The 17,765-nt window shown below is 46.7% G+C and overlaps 1 protein-coding gene across 2 annotated transcripts in view; it reads right to left on the reverse strand.

Moving 5' to 3' along the window:
• The window catches only part of zrsr2 (zinc finger (CCCH type), RNA-binding motif and serine/arginine rich 2), a 65,749-nt gene that overhangs the window by 5,675 nt on the left and 42,309 nt on the right, over positions 1–17,765 (reverse strand). For both annotated transcript variants that reach the window (XM_038802828.1, XM_038802829.1), the window contains 2 exons: positions 14,413–14,468; positions 13,659–13,768 (listed from right to left, as the gene is read on the reverse strand). In XM_038802828.1, coding sequence (XP_038658756.1) covers positions 13,659–13,768; positions 14,413–14,468 — 166 coding nt within the window. The remainder of the gene's footprint in view (positions 1–13,658; positions 13,769–14,412; positions 14,469–17,765) is intronic.

Raw genomic sequence — 17,765 nt, forward strand, 5'->3', positions numbered from 1 at the left:
AAGGTAAAATCAAATACTAGTGTTTTGTGCTTAAACAAAGGAGATTACAATGGGATGAGAGAAGAACTAGCTAAGGTAGACTGGGAGCAACGACTTTATGGTGAAACAGTTGAGGAACAGTGGAGAACCTTCCAAGCGATTTTTCACAGTGCTCAGCAAAGGTATATACCAACAAAAAGGAAGGATGGCAGAAAGAGGGAAAATCGACCGTGGATATCCAAGGAAATAAGGGAGAGTATCAAATTGAAGGAAAAAGCATATAAAGTGGCAAAGATTGGTGGGAGACTAGAGGACTGAGAAATCTTTAGGGGGCAACAGAAAGCTACTAAAAAAGCTATAAAGAAGAGCAAGATAGAGTATGAGAGTAAACTTGCTCAGAATATAAACACAGATAGTAAAAGTTTCTACAAATATATAAAACAAAAAAAAGAGTGGCTAAGGTAAATATTGGACCTTTAGAGGGTGAGAAGGGAGATTTAATAATGCGAGATGAGGAAATGGCTGAGGAACTAAACAGGTTTTTTGGGTCGGTCTTCACAGTGGAAGACACAATTAACATGATAGAAATGAGGCTATGACAGGTGAGGACCTTGAGATGATTGTTATCACTAAGGAGGTAGTGATTGGCAAGCTGATGGGGCTAAAGGTAGACAAGTCTCCTGGCCCTGATGGAATGCATCCCAGAGTGCTAAAAGAGATGGCTAGGGAAATTGCAAATGCACTAGTGATAATTTACCAAAATTCACTAGACTCTGGGGTGGTCCCGGCAGATTGGAAATTAGCAAACGTGACACCACTGTTTAAAAAAGGAGGTAGGCAGAAAACGGGTAATTATAGGCCAGTGAGCTTAACTTCGGTAGTAGGGGAGATGCTGGAATCTATAATCAAAGATGAAATAGTGAGGTATCTGGATGGAAATTGTCCTATTGGGCAGACGCAGCATGGGTTCATAAAGGGCAGGTCGCGCCTAACTAATTTTGTGGAACTTATTGAGGACATTACCACAACGGTAGATAATGGGGAGCCAATGGATGTGGTGTATCTGGATTTCCAGAAAGCCTTTGACAAGGTGCCACACAAAAGGTTGTTCACAATTTATATAGATGATTTGGAGTTGGGGACCAAGGGCAATGTGTCCAAGTTTGCAGATGACACTAAGATGAGTGGTAAAGCAAAAGTGCAGAGGATACTGGATGTCTGCAGAGGGATTTGGATAAGTTAAGTGAATGAGCTAGGGTCTGGCAGATGGAATACAATGTTGACAATGTGAGGTTATCCATTTGGTAGGAATAACAGCAAACGGGATTATTATTTAAATGATAAAATATTAAAACATGCTGCTGTCCCAGAGCTGAAGGGGTTGGATTACGAGGAGAGGTTGAGTAGACTGGGATTGTACTTGTTGGAATTTAGAAGGATATGGGGGGATCTTATAGAAACATATAAAATTATGAAGGGAATAGATAGGATAGATGCGGGCAGGTTGTTTCCACTGGCGGGTGAAAGCAAAACTAGGGGGCACAGCCTCAAAATAATGGGAAGTAGAGTTAGACTGTGTTTAGGAGCAACTTCTTCACCCAAAGGATTGTGAATCTATGGAATTCCTTGCCCAGTGAAGCAGTTGAGGCTCCTTCATTAAATGTTTTTAAGGATAGATAGTTTTTTGAAGAATAATGGGATTAAGGGTTATGGTGTTCGGGCCAGAAAGTGGAGCTGTGTCCACAAAAGATCAGCCATGATCTCATTGAATGGCGGAGCAGGCTCGAGGGGCCAGATGGCCTACTCCTGCTCGTAGTTCTTATGTTAGACAGATCCGTCCTCCCAGTTTGGAACATGTGGGAGGGAGAAGATGGGAAATTATAGGCCGGTTAGCCTGATAGAACATAGAACAGTACAGAACAGAACAGGACCTTCGGCCCTCATTGTTGTGCCGAGCCATGATCACCCTACTCAAACCCACGTATCCACCCTATACGCGTAACCCAACAACCCCCCCTTAACCTTTCTTTTTTATTAGGACACTACGGGCAATTTAGCATGGCCAATCCACCTAACCCGCACATCTTTGGACTGTGGGAGGAAACCGGAGCACCCGGAGGAAACCCATGCACACAGGGGGAGGACGTGCAGACTCCACACAGACAGTGACCCAGCCGGGAATCGAACCTGGGACCCTGGAGCTGTGAAGCATTTATGCTAACCATCATGCTACCCTGCTGCCCCCAATGATCTCGGTCATTGGTAGGATTTTAGAGTCTTATTAAAGATGATATTGTGAAGTACTTGAGGGAAGTGCATGGTAAAATAGGACTGAGTCAGCACAGCGGTGTCAAAGGGAGGTCATGCCTGACAAATCTGTTAAGAGTTCTTTGAGGAGATAACAAGGAAGTTAGACAAAGGAGAACCAGTGGACATGATTTATTTAGATTCCAGAAGGCCTTTGACAAGGTGCCGCATAGAAGATTGTTAAATAAGTTTAAGAGCCCATGGTGCTAAGGGTAAGATCCTGGCATGGATAGAAGATTGGCTGACTAGCAGAAGGCAGAGAGTGGGGATAAAGGGGTCTTTTTTCACGATGGCAGCCGGTGACTAGTGGTGTATCTCAGGAGTCTGTGCTGGGACCATAACTTTTTTTAAAACGTAACATTTTATTGAGGTATTTTTGGTATTAGAACAACACAATAAACAATGTAAATGAAACTATAAACATAGTGCATAAGCCGTCTCCGTCCCTTACAGGTCCCACCTTTATTAACCCCCTACTCTAGACTAAACAAACCCACCCCTTCTGCTGACGATTAATTTTCCATGAAGAAGTTGATGAACGGTTGCCACCTCCGGGCGAACCCTAACAGTGACCCTCTCGAGGCGAACTTGATTTTCTCAAACAGAGAAAGCCAGCCATGTTTGATAGCCAGGTCTCCGACTTTGGGGCCTTCGAGTCCCTCCAAGCTAATAGTATCCGTCTCCAGGCTACCAGGGAAGCAAAGGCCAGAACGTCTGCCTCTTTCTCCTCCTGGATTCCCGGGTCTTCCAACCCTGAAAATCGCCACCTCTGGACTCAGTGCCACCTTTGTTTTTAACACAATGGACATGACATCTGCAAACCCCTGCCAAAATCCCCTAAGCTTCGGACATGCCCAGAACATGTGGACATGGTTCGCTGGTCCTCCCGCACCGGTCTTCCACCCCAAAGAATCTGCTCATCCGGGCCACTGTCATGTGAGCCCGGTGAACGACCTTAAATTGTTTCAGGCTGAGCCTGGCACATGTTGCGGACGCATTGACTCAACGCGTTCGCCCATAGACCATCCTCTATCTCTCCTCCCAGATCCTCCTCCCACTTGCGCTTCAGCTCCTCGGTCTGCGTCTCCTCTGACCCCATAAGTTCCTTGTAAATGTCAGAGACGCTCCCTTCTCTGGAAACTACCCTGTCCTGAATTCCCCCTTAGTGGTAAGAGCGGGAAGGTTGACACCTGTTTACTAGGAAGTCCCGCACCTGCTGATACCTGAATTTGTTTCCCCATGCCTACCCAAACTTCTCCTCCAGCACCCTCATAATCGGAAAGCTCCCCTCTATAAACATATCCCCCATCCTCTCAATCCCTGCTCTCCGCCATAACCAGAACCCCCCCCCCCCCCCATCCATACTTCCCGGGACAAACTGGTGATTACAGATTGGGGACCAGACTGATGCTCCCTCTTGTCCCACATGTCTCCTCCATTGCCCCCAGACGCTCAGGGCCACAATCACCATGGGGCTGGTGGAGTACCGGCCGGCAGGAATGGCAGAGGCGCAGTTACCAACACCCCCAAACTAGTGCCCTTGCATTAAGCCGCCTCCATGCGCTCCCATGCCGACCCCTCCCCCACCACCCACTTCCTGATCATGGCTATATTCGCCGCACAGTAATAGTTACTAAAATTTGGCAGCGCCAGCCCGCCCTCTCCCCGACTCCACTCAAGCATTACCTTCCTTACCCGCGGGGTCTTTCCCACCCAAACAAAGCCAGAGATCACTTTGTTGACCCGTTTAAAAAAGGACCGCGAAATAAGATGGAGAGACATTGAAGCACAAACAGGAATGGGACCACAACTTTTCACAATATACATTAATGATCTGGAAGAAGGAACCAAAGGCACTGTTGCAAAGTTTGCAGATGATACAAAGATCTGTAGAGGGACAGGTTGTATTGAGGAAGCAAGGGGGCTGCAGAAGGATTTGGACAAGCTAGGAGAGTGGGCAGTGAAGTAGCAAATGAAATACAATGTGGAAAAATGTGAGGTTATGCACTTTGGAAGGAGGAATTTAGGCATAGACTATTTTCTAAATGGGGAAATGCTTAGGAAATCAGAAGCTCAAAGGGACTTGGGAGCCCTTGTTCACAATTCCCTTACGGTTAACGTGCAGGTTCAGTCGGCAGTTAAGAAGGCAAATGCAATGTTAGCATTCATGTCAAGAGGGCTGGAATACAAGACCAGGGATGTACTTCTGGCCAGACTCCATTTGGAGTATTGTGAGCAGTTTTGGGCTCCATATCTAAGGAAGGATGTGCTGGCCTTGGAAAGGGTCCAAAGGAGGTTCTCAAGAATGAACCCTGGAATGCAGAACTTGTTGTATGAGGAAAGGTTGAGGACTCTGGGTCTGTACTCATTGGAGTTTAGAAGGATGAGGGGGGAATCTTATTGAAACTTACAGAATACTGTGAGGCCTGGATAGAGTGGACATGGAGAGGATGTTTCAACTTGTAGGAAAAACTAGAACCAGAGGACACCATCTCAGACTAAAGGGACGGTCCTTTAAAATAGAGATGAGGAGGAACTTCTTCAGCCAGAGGGTGATGAATCTCCGCAAAGGTTGTGGAGGCCAAATCACGGAGTTTCTTTAAGACAGAGATAGATACGTTCTTGATTAAGGGGATCAGGGGGTATGGGGACGAGAAAATATCAGCAATGATTGAATGGCAGAGCAGACACAATGGGCCGAGTGGCCTAATTCTGCTCCTCTGTCTTATGGTGTCAGCGAAAGATGGGTCTGTATGCTCTTGTCGGGTCTTTGTCTTTTTTGAGAATCAGTGAGATCGAGGCCTGGACTAGCATGGGCGGCAGAGCCCCCTTTGACTGAGTTATAGAATCTCTACAGTGCAGGAGGCAATTCTGCCCATCAATTCTGCACCAGCCCTTGGAAACAGTACGTTACCTCGGCCCAAGTCCCAACCCCATTTACCACATTCCAGTCACACAACTTAACCTTTATGGACACTGAAGGGCAATTTAGCATGTCCGATCTTCCTACTTTGCACATCTTTGAACTGTGGGAGGAAACCGGAGCACCAGTGCAAATTCCTCAGTCACCCGAGACCGAAATTGAACTTGGTCCCTGGTGCGGAGGCAGCAGTGCTGGCCACTATGCTGCCCATGTTGTTGAACACCCACAAGCGCTGCTGCAAATTTTTTGTAAGTCTATCGGGAACCCATCCAGTCCTGGCGCTTCCCCATACTGCATGGAATTAATGCATTCCACGATTTTACCCAGCTCCAGTGGTGCTTCCAGCCCTCATTTCCAATACTCTCCCTCCACTGGTATATCCAGCCTGTCAAGGAACTGTTCCATCATCGAGTCGCCAGGGGTTCAGAGGTGTATAGCCCTCAGTAGAAGTTTGCAATGGCCTCATTGAACTCGTTTGGGTCCGCTACCATTTCTGTCCCTAACTTGTGCTCTCTCTTTCGTGGCTTCCTGTTTTCTCAACTGCTGGCCAGCATGCGGCTGGCATCGTCTCCGTGTTCGAAGAAGGCCTCCCCGTGCCCAGCGGAGCTGGTGGATTGCCTTCCTTCTGGAACACAGAACATACAGTGCAGAAGGAGGCCATTCAGCCCATCGAGTCTGCACCTACCCACTTATCCCCGTAACCCAATAACCCTTCCTAACCTTTTTGGTCACTAAGGGCAATGTATCATGGCCAATCCACCTAACCTGCACATCTTTGGGCTGTGGGAGCACCCGGAGGAAACCCACGCAGACACGGGAAGAACTTGCAGACTCCGCACAGACAGTGACCCAGCGGGGAATCGAATGTGGGACCCTGGCGCTGAGAAGCCACAGTGCTATCCACTTGTGCTACCGTGCTGCCCACCAAGCAGATCAAATTCTGCAGTTTTTTCCTTTCCGCCAGCAGCTCACCCTGTGGGCCTGGCCCTGTTCGTCCGGGCCAGTCCTTTCTCATGGGCCATTCAAGATGGCCACCAAATACTTCCTCTTTTTCGCCATCTCCATGTGACATCTGCCACGACCAGTGCTTTAACCTCCCCTCCTGCCCCTTGTTTCTCCTCCTGTATTCCCCTACCTTTTTGCTCTCCTCTCCTAGTCCCCCTCCCCACAGCCTTAACCCTTCCCCCGAAGTTCTGTTTTTCCCGTCCCGCGAGGCATTCCATGGCCTCCTCCTTCACTGTACTCCCGTACTCCAGCTACACTAGTGTAGCAGCTCCTCTAACAGCCAGTTCCTACTATTTAACCCCTACCTCTCTTTCTCTCCGTGGCAGCTTTTGCCGAGGTCCCTTGTCATCGCGTCCTGGGACTCTTGGCTCCGCTCCATATTGTTCATTGCCTCCTTCTTGGGGGCCATTGTGGCCTCCACTGCCGTCTTGACGACTGCCAGAAGGTCTCTTCTCATCTCCCCCCTACATCTCTGGAGGTCTGAGGTGATGAAGCCCGTCAATTTGCCCATCAGTGCCCGAGTCTGCCCTGGGAGCTCTGTGGGGGTCGACCTTCATCAGTTCTGTGCCTCGACTTGCGGTTCCCTGCTCAGAAGCTGAAGTTTTCCTCCTCTTGTCTTAACTGGCTTTTTTGCTGGGCAGCTGGCTCTTTCCCATCCTGCTTGACCGTACAGTCAATGGGGGTTAGACTGGGGGATTGTAGATACTTTTGGTGCCTGTTTGTTGTGTTAAAAGGCCGTAGTCGAAGTTCTTCGACAAGAGCCACCTTTCATGCGACCGCTCAGCTCATGGCCGCCACCTGGAAGCACGTTTTTTTACACCCTCTCTAAATCTTTACGAAGGAGTCAGAGGAGTGGGAAAGACGGATAAGAACAAAAGACAGAAAGGTGAATAAGAAAAGTGACAGGCAGAGAAATCAAGCGGCAGAATTAAACAGGGCCACGGTGAAAATTAATGGGAATGGGACAAGAAATGTTAAAAAGACAAGCCTTAAGGTTTTGTGCCTTATCGCGTGGAGCATTTGCAATAAAGTGGAATAATCACACAAATAGATGTAAACGGGTATTATAGTCAGGATTACGGAGTCATGGCTGCAGGGTGACCAGGGGTGGGAAACTGAACTGAACATCCAGGGGTATTCAGTATTTAGGAAGGACTGACAAAAAAGGAAAAGGTGGTGGGGTTCATAGATCATAGAATTTACAGTGCAGAAGGAGGCCATTTGGCCCATCGAGTCTGCACTGGCCTTTGGAAAGAGTACCCATACGCTATCCCCGTAACCCCATCTAAACTTTTTAGACACCAAGGGCAATTTAGCATGACCAATCCACCTAACCTGCACATCTTTGGACTGTAGGAGGAAATCGGAGCACCCGGAGGAAACCCACGCAGACACAGGGAGAACGTAATTACTGGTTAAAGAGGAAATTAACTCCGACAATGTGGAATCTGTATGGGTAGAGCTGAGAAATGGCATGGGGTAAAATATTGTTAGTGGGGGTTGTATATAGCATCCCAAACTGTAATGGTGATGTTGGCAGTAACATTAAACAGGAAATTAGAGACACAGGCAATAAAGAAACATCTGTAATTATGGGTGACTTGAATCTGCATATGGATTGGGCAAATCAAATTAGTTAACAGTACCGTAGAAGAATTATTCTTGGGACTGTATACAGGATGGCTTTCTGAATCAATACATTGAGAACAGGCTGTCCGAGACTGAGTATTGTGCAATGAGAAATGAATAATTGGCAATCTAGTTGTGGGAAGCCCCTTGGGAATGAGTGACCATAACATGATGAGGAGACTGATGTCATTGATTCTGAGACTAGGGTCCTGAATCTTAATAAAGGAACTACAATGATATGAGGCTCGAGTTGGTTATGATGGATTGGGGAACATTAATTAAGGATGATGGTGGATAGGCAATGGCAAACATTCAGAGCGAATGGATGAACAATTGTTAATTCTTGTCTGACACAAAAATAAAATGGGAAAGGTGGCCAAACCATGGCTTAGAGATAGTATTAGATCCAAGGAAGAAGCATACAAATTGGCCAGAAACAACAGCAGGCCTGAGATTGGAAGCAGTTTGAAATTCAGAGGAGGAATTTAATCCATTCACAGGTTTATTTCATTCACAAGCTGCATAGTGGCACAGTGGTTGCATTGCTGTCTCACAGCGCCAGAGACTGGGTTCGATGTGTGGAGTTTGCACACTCTTCCAGTGTCTGCATGGTTTCCTCCGGGTGCTCTGGTTTCTTGTCAGTCTAGATGTGGTTATGTAGATTGGCCATTCTAAATTGCCTCTTAGTGTCCAAAGATGTGCAGATGAGATGGGGTTAAGGGGATAGGGTAGGGGATTGGGCCTAGGGTAGGGTGCTCTTTCAGAGAGTTGGTACAGACTTGATGGGCCAAATGGCCTCTTTCTTCACTGTAGGAATTCTATGTTTATAAAGGGATTGATTAAGACAGTGAAAATAAGCAGGGTTTTTTTTGAAGGGGTGGAGGACAGGTGTGTGCAGGAGGGCCATGTCCACATGTTTTGGGCATGTCCGAAGCTTAGGGGATTCTGGCAGGGATTTGCTGATGTCATGTCCACGGTTTTAAAGACAGGGATGGCACCGAGTCCAGAGGTTTTTGAGTGTCGGAAGACCCGAGAGTCCAGGGGGCGAGAGAGGCTGACGTTTTGGCCTTTGCCTCCCTGGTAGCCCGGAGACGGATCTTATTGGTGTGGAGGACTCGGAGCCCCCGAAATCGGGGGTAAAGGTTAGCGACATGGCTGGGTTTCTCAGGCTTGAGAAGATCAAGTTCGCCCAAAGAGGATTAACGACAGGGTTTGTCCAGAGGTGGCAGCCGTTTATCGACTTCTTTGGGGAAAATTAAACGGTTATCAGATACTATTGGGGAGGGGAGTGAGAGAACGTAGGGGGAGATAGTTTAGTTTAGTCTGTGGAGGAGGGACTGGGGTACTGTGCGTGTAAGCCATGTTGGCTGGGTATGGTTGTTGGTTGGGGAGGGTTATTTATTGAGTTATGTTTATATTTGTAACTGTTGTTATAAAATCATAAATGCCTTAATAAAATGTTTTTTTAATAAAAGGTGAAAAGAGAGTGAAAGGGTAAGTTTACAGAAAACAAAAACTGACTGTAAAAGCTTCTATAGGTGTGTGAAGAGAAAAAGGTTGAAGTCAAATGCAGGTCAGAAATGGGAATTTATAATGATGAACAAAGAAATGGCTGACCAACTAAATACTTACTTTGGTTCTGTCTTCACAAAAGTGGACACAAATAATGTACCAGAAATGTTGAGCAACACAGGGCTTTGTGTAAGGGACGAATTGGAGGACAATTAGTAGGGAAATAGTGTTGGGGAAATTGATGGGAGTGAAGGCCAACTAATGCCCAGGGCCTGATAATCTACATCCCAGAGAACTTAAGTGGCCCAAGAAATAGTGCATGCATGGTGGCCATCTACCAAAATCGATAAGACTCTGGAACAGTTCCTCCAGACTGGAGGGTAGCTAATGCAACCCCACTATTTAAAAAAGGGAGGTAGAGAGAAAACAGGGAATTATAGACAAGTCAGCCTGATGTCAGTAGTGGGGAAAATGCTCGAGTTCATTATGAAAGAATTAATAGCAGAGCACTTGGAAAACAGTGGTGGGATTGGACAGTCAGCATGGATTTATGAAAGAGAAATCATGCCTGACAAATCTATTGGGATTCTTCAAAAATATAACTGGTAGAGTTGACGAGGAAGAGCCAGTGGATGTGGTTTATTTGGACTTTCAGAAGGCTTTTGACAAAGGCCTACCTAAGAGATTAGTGTGTAAAATCTAATTACAGATTTGGATTAGATTTGATTGGGGGTAGTGTATTGAAATGGATAGAAAACTGGTTAGCAGACAAGAAACAAAAATTAGGAATAAACGGGTCTCGGGCTGCTTTAGCACACTGGGCTAAATAGCTGGCTTGTAATGCAGAACAAGGCAGCAGCGCAGGTTCAATTCCCGTACCAGCCTCCCCGAACAGGCACCGCAATGTGGCGACTCGGGGCTTTTCACAGTAACTTCATTGAAGCATACTTGTGAAAATATGCGATTATTATTATTGTACTAAGTGGTAGGCAGTAAGCTACCACACAAGATCACTGCTAGGACCCCAGTTTTTCACAATATATAGTAACGATTCAGATGAGGAAACTGAATGTAATATCTCCAAATTTGCAGATGACACAAAGCTGGGTGGGAGGGTGAACTGCAAGAAGGATGCAGAGATGCTTCAACGTGATTTGGACAAGTTCAGTGAGTGGGCAAATGCATGGCAGGTGGAGTATAATGTGGATAAATGTGAAGTCATCAATTTTGGTATCAAAATCAGGAGAACAGACTATCTGAATGGCTATAGATTGGGGGAGGAAATGTGCAACAAGCCCTCGTACATCAGCTGCTGAAAGTAAACATGCAGGTGCAGCTTGCGGTAAAGAAGGTAAATTATACGTTGGCCTTCAAAGGAAGAGGATTCACATACAGGATCAGGGACGTCTTGCAATTATACATGACCTTGGTGAGACCACACCTGGAATAGTGCGCGCAGTTTTAATCTCCTTATCGGAAGAAGGATGTTCTTGCCATCGAGTGTGTGCAGCAAAGGTTTATTAGACTGATGGTGGGGCTGGCATACGAGAGATCGAGTCAGTTAGGATTGTATTCACTGGAGCTTATAAGGAGGGGGTAGCTCATGGAAACCTATAAAAAATTCTAACAGATTAAGGCAGGGTAGATGCAGGAAGAATGTTCCTGATGACAAGGAGTCCAGACCAGGGGTCATAGTCTAAGGATACGGGGTAAACCATTTAGGACAGAGAGGAGGAAAAATTTCTTCATCCGGAAAGTGGTCACCCTGTGAAATTTGTGACCACAGAAAGCAGTTGAGGCCAACTGTATATTTTCAAGGAGTTGTCAGATTACAGCACTTGGGGCAAAGGGAATCAAAGGATATGGAGGGGTTGGGGGGAGAGAGAGAGAGAGAGAGAGAGAGAGGTGGGGTCTGGTTATCAAATTGGATGACCAGCCATGATCATAATGGATGGCGGAGCAGGCTTGAAGGCCCGCTCCTATTTTCTATGAGAAAATTCTCCTGAATTTCACTTCAGAAACCCTTCCTACCTCTCTGTCCTGTACATTTTTGTTATGCTAGTCTATATTAGAATAATTCAAGTCATCCATCACAACACTGTAGTTGGTGTACCTCTAATTTTCTTGCAAATTTGCTCCTCTATATTTTTCTTACTAGTTTGTGGCTTATAACAATGTAATAATACCTCTAAATGTTTCTTAATTCTAAGCAATAGATTATGTCCGTGACTTGACTAGGACATAACCTCTCTCTTCAGCACTGTAATGATTTCCTTAATCATTACAGTCACCCTATCTTCTTTCTTTCCTGGAAATCCTCAAATCCAGGGATATTTAGTGATCTAATAATCTTTTATTATTGTCACATGTAGGCTTACATTAACACTGCACTGAAATTACTGTGAAAATCAGTTCTGCTCCCATTATCACATTATATTCCAATGTCATTGGCGCCTACAACTCACCATGTACACGTACTGTAAACCTTACGGCATCTCCTCTGATCCCTGTAATACGTTACTCCAGTGCCATTGTATCTTCTAATCCTTTCTGCACCTTGTTTATTCTTGCATCCTGGTTCCCATCCTGCTGTCAAGTTAATTTAAACCCTGTCCAAGATTATTGGCAAACCATCAAGAAATAGCGAGGTATCTGGATAGAAATTGTCCCATTGGGCAGCCGCAGCATGGGTTCATAAAGGGCAGGTCGTTCCTAACTAATTTCGTGGAATTTTTTGAGGACATTACCAGAGCAGTAGATAATGGGGAGCCAATCGATGTGGTATATCTGGATTTCCAGAAAGCCTTTAACAAGGTGCCACACAAAAGGTTGCTGCATAAGATAAAGATGCATTACATTAAGGGTAAAGTAGTAGCATGGATAGAGGATTGGTTAATTAATAGAAAGCAAAGAGTGGGGATTAATAGGTGTTTCTCTGGTTGGCAATCAGCAGCTGGTGGTGTCCCTCAGGGATCCATGTTGGGCCCACAATTGTTCACAATTTATATAGATGATTTGGAGTTGGGGACCAAGGGCAATGTGTCTAAGTTTGCAGACGACACTAAGATGAATGGTAAAGCGAAAAGTGCAGAGGATACTGGAAGTCTGCAGAGGGATTTGGATAGGTTAAGTGAATGGGCTAGGGTCTGGCAGATGGAATACAACGTTGACAAATGTGAGGTTATCCATTTTGGTAGGAATAACAGCAAACACGATTATTATTTAAATGATAAAATATTAAAACATGTTGCTGTGCAGAGAGATCTGGGTGTGCTAGTGCACGAGTCGCAAAAGGTTGGTTTACAGGTGCAACAGGTGATTAAGAAGGCAAATGGAATTTTGTCCTTCATTGCTAGAGGGATGGAGTTTAAGACTAGGGAGGTTATGCTGCAATTGTATACGGTGTTAGTGAGGCCACACCTGGAGTATTGTGTTCAGTTTTGGTCTCCTTACTTGAGAAAGGACGTACTGGCACTGGAGGGTGTGCAGAGGAGATTCACTAGGTTAATCCCAGAAATGAAGGGGTTGGATTATGAGGAGAGGTTGAGTAGACTGGGACTGTACTCGTTGGAATTTAGAAGGATGAGGGGGGGATCTTATAGAAACATATAAAATTATGAAGGGAATAGATAGGATAGATGCGGGCAGGTTGTTTCCACTGGCGGGTGAAAGCAGAACTAGGGGGCATAGCCTCAAAATAAGGGGAAGTAGATTTAGGACTGGGTTTAGCAGGAACTTCTTCACCCAAAGGGTTGTGAATCCATGGAATTCCTTGCCCAGTGAAGCAGTAGAGGCTCCTTCATTAAATGTTTTTAAGATAAAGATAGATAGTTTTTTGAAGAATAAAGGGATTAAGGGTTATGGTGTTCGGGCCGGAAAGTGGAGCGGAGTCCACAAAAGATCAGCCATGATCTCACTGAATGGCGGTGCAGGCTCGAGGGGCCAGATGGCCTACTCCTGCTCCTAATCGCTGGCTTTTAAAGCAGACCAAGCAGGCCAGCAGCACGGTTTGATTCCCGTACCAGCCTCCCCGGACAGGCGCCGGAATGTGGCGACTAGGGGCTTTTCACAGTAACTTCATTGAAGCCTACTCGTGACAATAAGCGATTTTCATATACCGCAAGAACATTGGTCTCAGCCTCTGTTAATACACTGGATAGCAAAGGCTAGAAATGAAAATTACTACATTTTGCCAAGATATGACCGACCAATACAAATTTGCAATGATCAAATACCCAATTAACTGAAGTGATAAATTTGTTGATATTCTGAAAATACAAAATGAAAAAAAGAGAGAACAAACCACATATCGCCATTTTCCATCGAGTTACAGGTGAGAATTCACATTGTAACTGTTTCCCCGCGTACCAACGTCCATTGAAAAGTGCAAAGGCTTGCTGACATTCCTCCTCCCTACAGTAAACCACAAGCAATCAGCTGTTGGCAAAGAAGCATCAATTCTAATTTCCTAAGAAATCAACAGATACTTTACACTGGAGGTTACATTCTAGTAGAATCCTAGGAGTACATGCAGAAACAGAATATGGAATTTCACATGCCCATGGTTTGTTACTGATCTGATGTGTGATGGTGGGACAGGGATGGGCAAATACTCAACACATGGAAGAAACCATGAGATTCACAATAGGACCAAAGCTGCAGCCAATCGCTGAGAAGTACTGAAAAAAGTTGAGGGTAGGGAGAGCTAAATGAAGGAGTGGAACATGACCAGAATGGGAGAGATATACACACAATTCACAAAACTTAGAATTATTTTTAGAGAAACAATTTCCCTTTGTTTCCACTTCAAGCCCCACACCAGGTACCACAGGACCGAATCCCAGCTGATACCCCAGTGCAACAATGAGAATGTGCTGTATGGTCTGAAGTGATGTTCTTTGGACAACACATTAAACCGAGGCCCAACTGCCTGCTCACATGTAGTATAGAATCCAATGGAACTACATATAAAAGGAATGAGTGTAATCTTCCAGCACCCTAGCATTAATAAATCCATTTTTTTAACTCAATGAAGTGTAGAAAATATACAGACTTACTTCTGATATTGAATGTACACATTTCCTCTGAGATGTGGCTCATAATTACAACTAACCTGAAAAATTAATATTGAGAATTAATATTGTAGTTTTGTGCATTTAAAATTTGGCATTGTACCATATTAGGTGCAGTATATTGAACATTTTGGCTTTTCAATACGTTTTTAACCCCATTAACCAATTTTAGTTTTTGAACACAAAGTACTGACCATGTGGAAGAAAATCCTTATTAAGGATAGCTCAGAAGAAGGTGTGTTCCTCAAAACAGTGCTGGTTGAAAGATGTGCATTATGTTTCCTTCACATGGTTTGGTTACTTTTGTATTGATAAAATTTGCTTTAGATCAATATGGATACTTGTCAAGTAAATCAAGGACTGTCATTCCAGATGGCAATGCCAATGTCTATAAATCTGGACTTTCCAAGACGGTTATATTTTAACACTTCCTTCACTTGAGAATCAGAATCCTGGAAGCACCACAGTTTGGAGACATGTCTATGAGATCCCACAGGGAAAGAAACACAAACAGAAACCTATTGAAATATCAACTAACAGTTTTCACACTTTTGGGCAACACGTTAGTACAAGTGGCTCGCACTGTGGCTACACAGCACCAGGGTCCCAGGTTCAATTCCCTGCTGGGTCACTGTCTGTGCGAAGTCTGCACGTTCTCCCCTTGACTGCGTGAGTTTCCTCCGGGGGGGTCCGGTTTCCTCCCACAGTCCAAAGACATGCAGGTTAGGTGGATTGGCCATGCTAAATTACCTTTAGTGGCCAAAAAGGTAAGGAGGGGTTATTGGGTTACGGGGATAGGGTGGAAGTGAGGGCTTAAGTGGGTCGGTGCAGACTCGATGGGACGAATGGCCTCCTTCTGCACTGTATGTTGTATGTATGTTCTATGTACACCATAACTTTCAGAAGAAAAGACAGCTGTTTTTTTAGAAACAGAGGGCAGCTGCTGCTGTGGAGCAGGAAGACTGATTTGTGTTAACCGAGCAGGTCTGGAAAGATTGTCTGGAAGACTCAAGCTGAGTGACAATTTCCGCAGGACACAAAGTTTTGATCTAGGGTGGCAAGAACAGGCAAAGGTTGCAGAGAAGTGGGAGTCAGAGAAGGACTGCTCATGCAATGTTCTTTTTTCATTATTTCATAGAATTTACAGTGAAGGAGGCCATTCGGCCCATCAAGTCTGCACCGGCCCTCACAAAGAGCACCCCACTGAAGCCCACGTATCTACCTTATTCCCGTAACCCAGTAATCCCCACTTAACACTGTTTGGACAATTTAGCATGGTCAATCCAATCCACCTAACCCACACATCTTTGAACTGTGGGAGGAAACAAATAGAAAACCGACGCATACACGGGGAGACCATGCAGACTCCGCACTGGCAGTGACCCAGCCAGGAATCGAACCTGGGACCCTGGAGCTGTGAAGCAACTGACCACTATGCTCCCGTGCTGCCCACATAAAATGTGCATTTTAAATGCACATTTTCTGTCAATAGAGCAGCGCACAGCAAGAGGGGTTTGTAAGATGCGATCTTGCTTATATTAGGTGATGTGAAAGTACCTTTTATTTAGTTTAATGTATTAATGTGAGAGGTTGAATGTCTTGTTAAGAGGAAGAAGGAGACTTATGTAAGGCTGAGGAAACCCCATGCCGGGAGGAGATGGGTTTTGGCAGGAGCTGGCGGGTCAGCAGAAGTCAGCTGACTCAAGGAAGTACCATGGAGGGTGCGTCGCGGCTAGGTGGGGTCCTAGCCTGGGGGGGTGTGGGGGGGGGGGGGATACCGGGTTGCTGCTGGAATGGCCAGGAAGGAGCTGGCGTGGGCCGGGGGGGGTAGAGGAGAGGCGTTATCGCCATGGGGAACGGGTCAGGCGGGGCGAGCTGGCCTGGGGCGAGCAGTCGATAAGCTATGGCTAGCCGGCGGGGGAGAGGGGCAGGTTGCTCTCTGATTCGGCTGATTACCTGGAACGTGAGGGGGCTGAATGGGCCGGTTAAGAGAACCAGGGTATTTTCTCATCTGAAGGCGGACGTGGCTATGCTCCAGGAGACCCACTTGAAGGTGGCGGACCAGGTTCGTCTGAGGAAGGGGTGGGTGGGGCAGGTTTTTCACTCAGGATTGGACGTGAAGAACCAGGGGGTGGCGATCCTGGTGGGGAAGAGGGTGGCGTTCGAGGCGGCTGAGGTGGTGTCGGACAAGGAGGGCAGATATATTATGGTGAAGGGTAGGCTGCAGGGAGAGAAGGTGGTGCTGGTTAATGTATATGCCCCGAATTGGGATGATGCCGGCTTCATGAGGCGCTTGTTGGGCCGCATTCCGGACCTGGAGGCAGGGGGCCTGATCATGGAGGGAGGCTTTAACACAGTGCTGGATCCCCCACTGGACCGGTCCAGTTCAAGGACGGGTAGGAGACCGGCGGCGGCCAGAGTGCTGAGGGGGTTTATGGACCAGATGGGAGGGGTGGATCCCTGGAGGTTTGGGAGGCCGAGAGCGCGGGAGTATTCCTTTTTCTCCCATGTCCATAGGGTCTATTCCCGAATAGATTTTTTCATCCTGAGCAGGGGATTGATCCCGAAGGTGCGGGATGCAGAGTATTCGGCCATAGCGATCTCAGACCATGCTCCGCACTGGGTTGATCTGGAGATGGGGGAGGCGCGGGACCAGCGCCCGCTCTGGCGCCTGGATGTGGGGCTGCTGGCTGATGAGGAGGTGTGTAGGAGGGTCCGGGGAAGTATTGAGGGGTATCTTGATACCAACGACACGGGGGAGGTCCAGGTGGGGATGGTCTGGGAGGCTCTGAAAGCAGTGATCCGGGGGGAGCTGATCTCCATCCGGGCCCATAGGGAAAGGAGGGAGAGGAAGGAGAGGGAGAGACTGGTGGGGGAGCTCCTGGATGTGGACAGGAGATACGCGGAGGCACCGGAGGAGGGGTTGCTGGGGGAACAATGCAGTTTGCAGGCCAAATTTGACTTGTTGACCACCAGAAAGGCGGAGACACAGTGGAGGAGGTCGCAGGGCACGGTATATGAGTATGGGGAGAAGGCGAGCAGGATGTTGGCGCATCAGCTCCGCAGGCGAGATGCGGCTAGGGAAATTGGTGGAGTGACTGATAGGGGTGGGAATGTAGTGCAGAAGGGGACAGAAGTAAATGGGGTCTTTAGGGACTTCTACGAGGAACTGTACCGGTCAGAACCTCCGATGGGGAGAGGGGGGATGGAGAGCTTCATGAACAGGCTATGGTTCCCAAGGGTTCAAGAGGAGCTGGTAGAGGGGCTGGGGGCGCCGATAGAGTTGGAGGAGCTAGTCAGGGGGATTGGACAAATGCAGTCAGGTAAGGCGCCGGGGC

This window comes from Scyliorhinus canicula, chromosome 7, assembly GCF_902713615.1.
Source record: "Scyliorhinus canicula chromosome 7, sScyCan1.1, whole genome shotgun sequence".
In the NCBI taxonomy this organism is placed as follows: domain Eukaryota; kingdom Metazoa; phylum Chordata; class Chondrichthyes; order Carcharhiniformes; family Scyliorhinidae; genus Scyliorhinus; species Scyliorhinus canicula.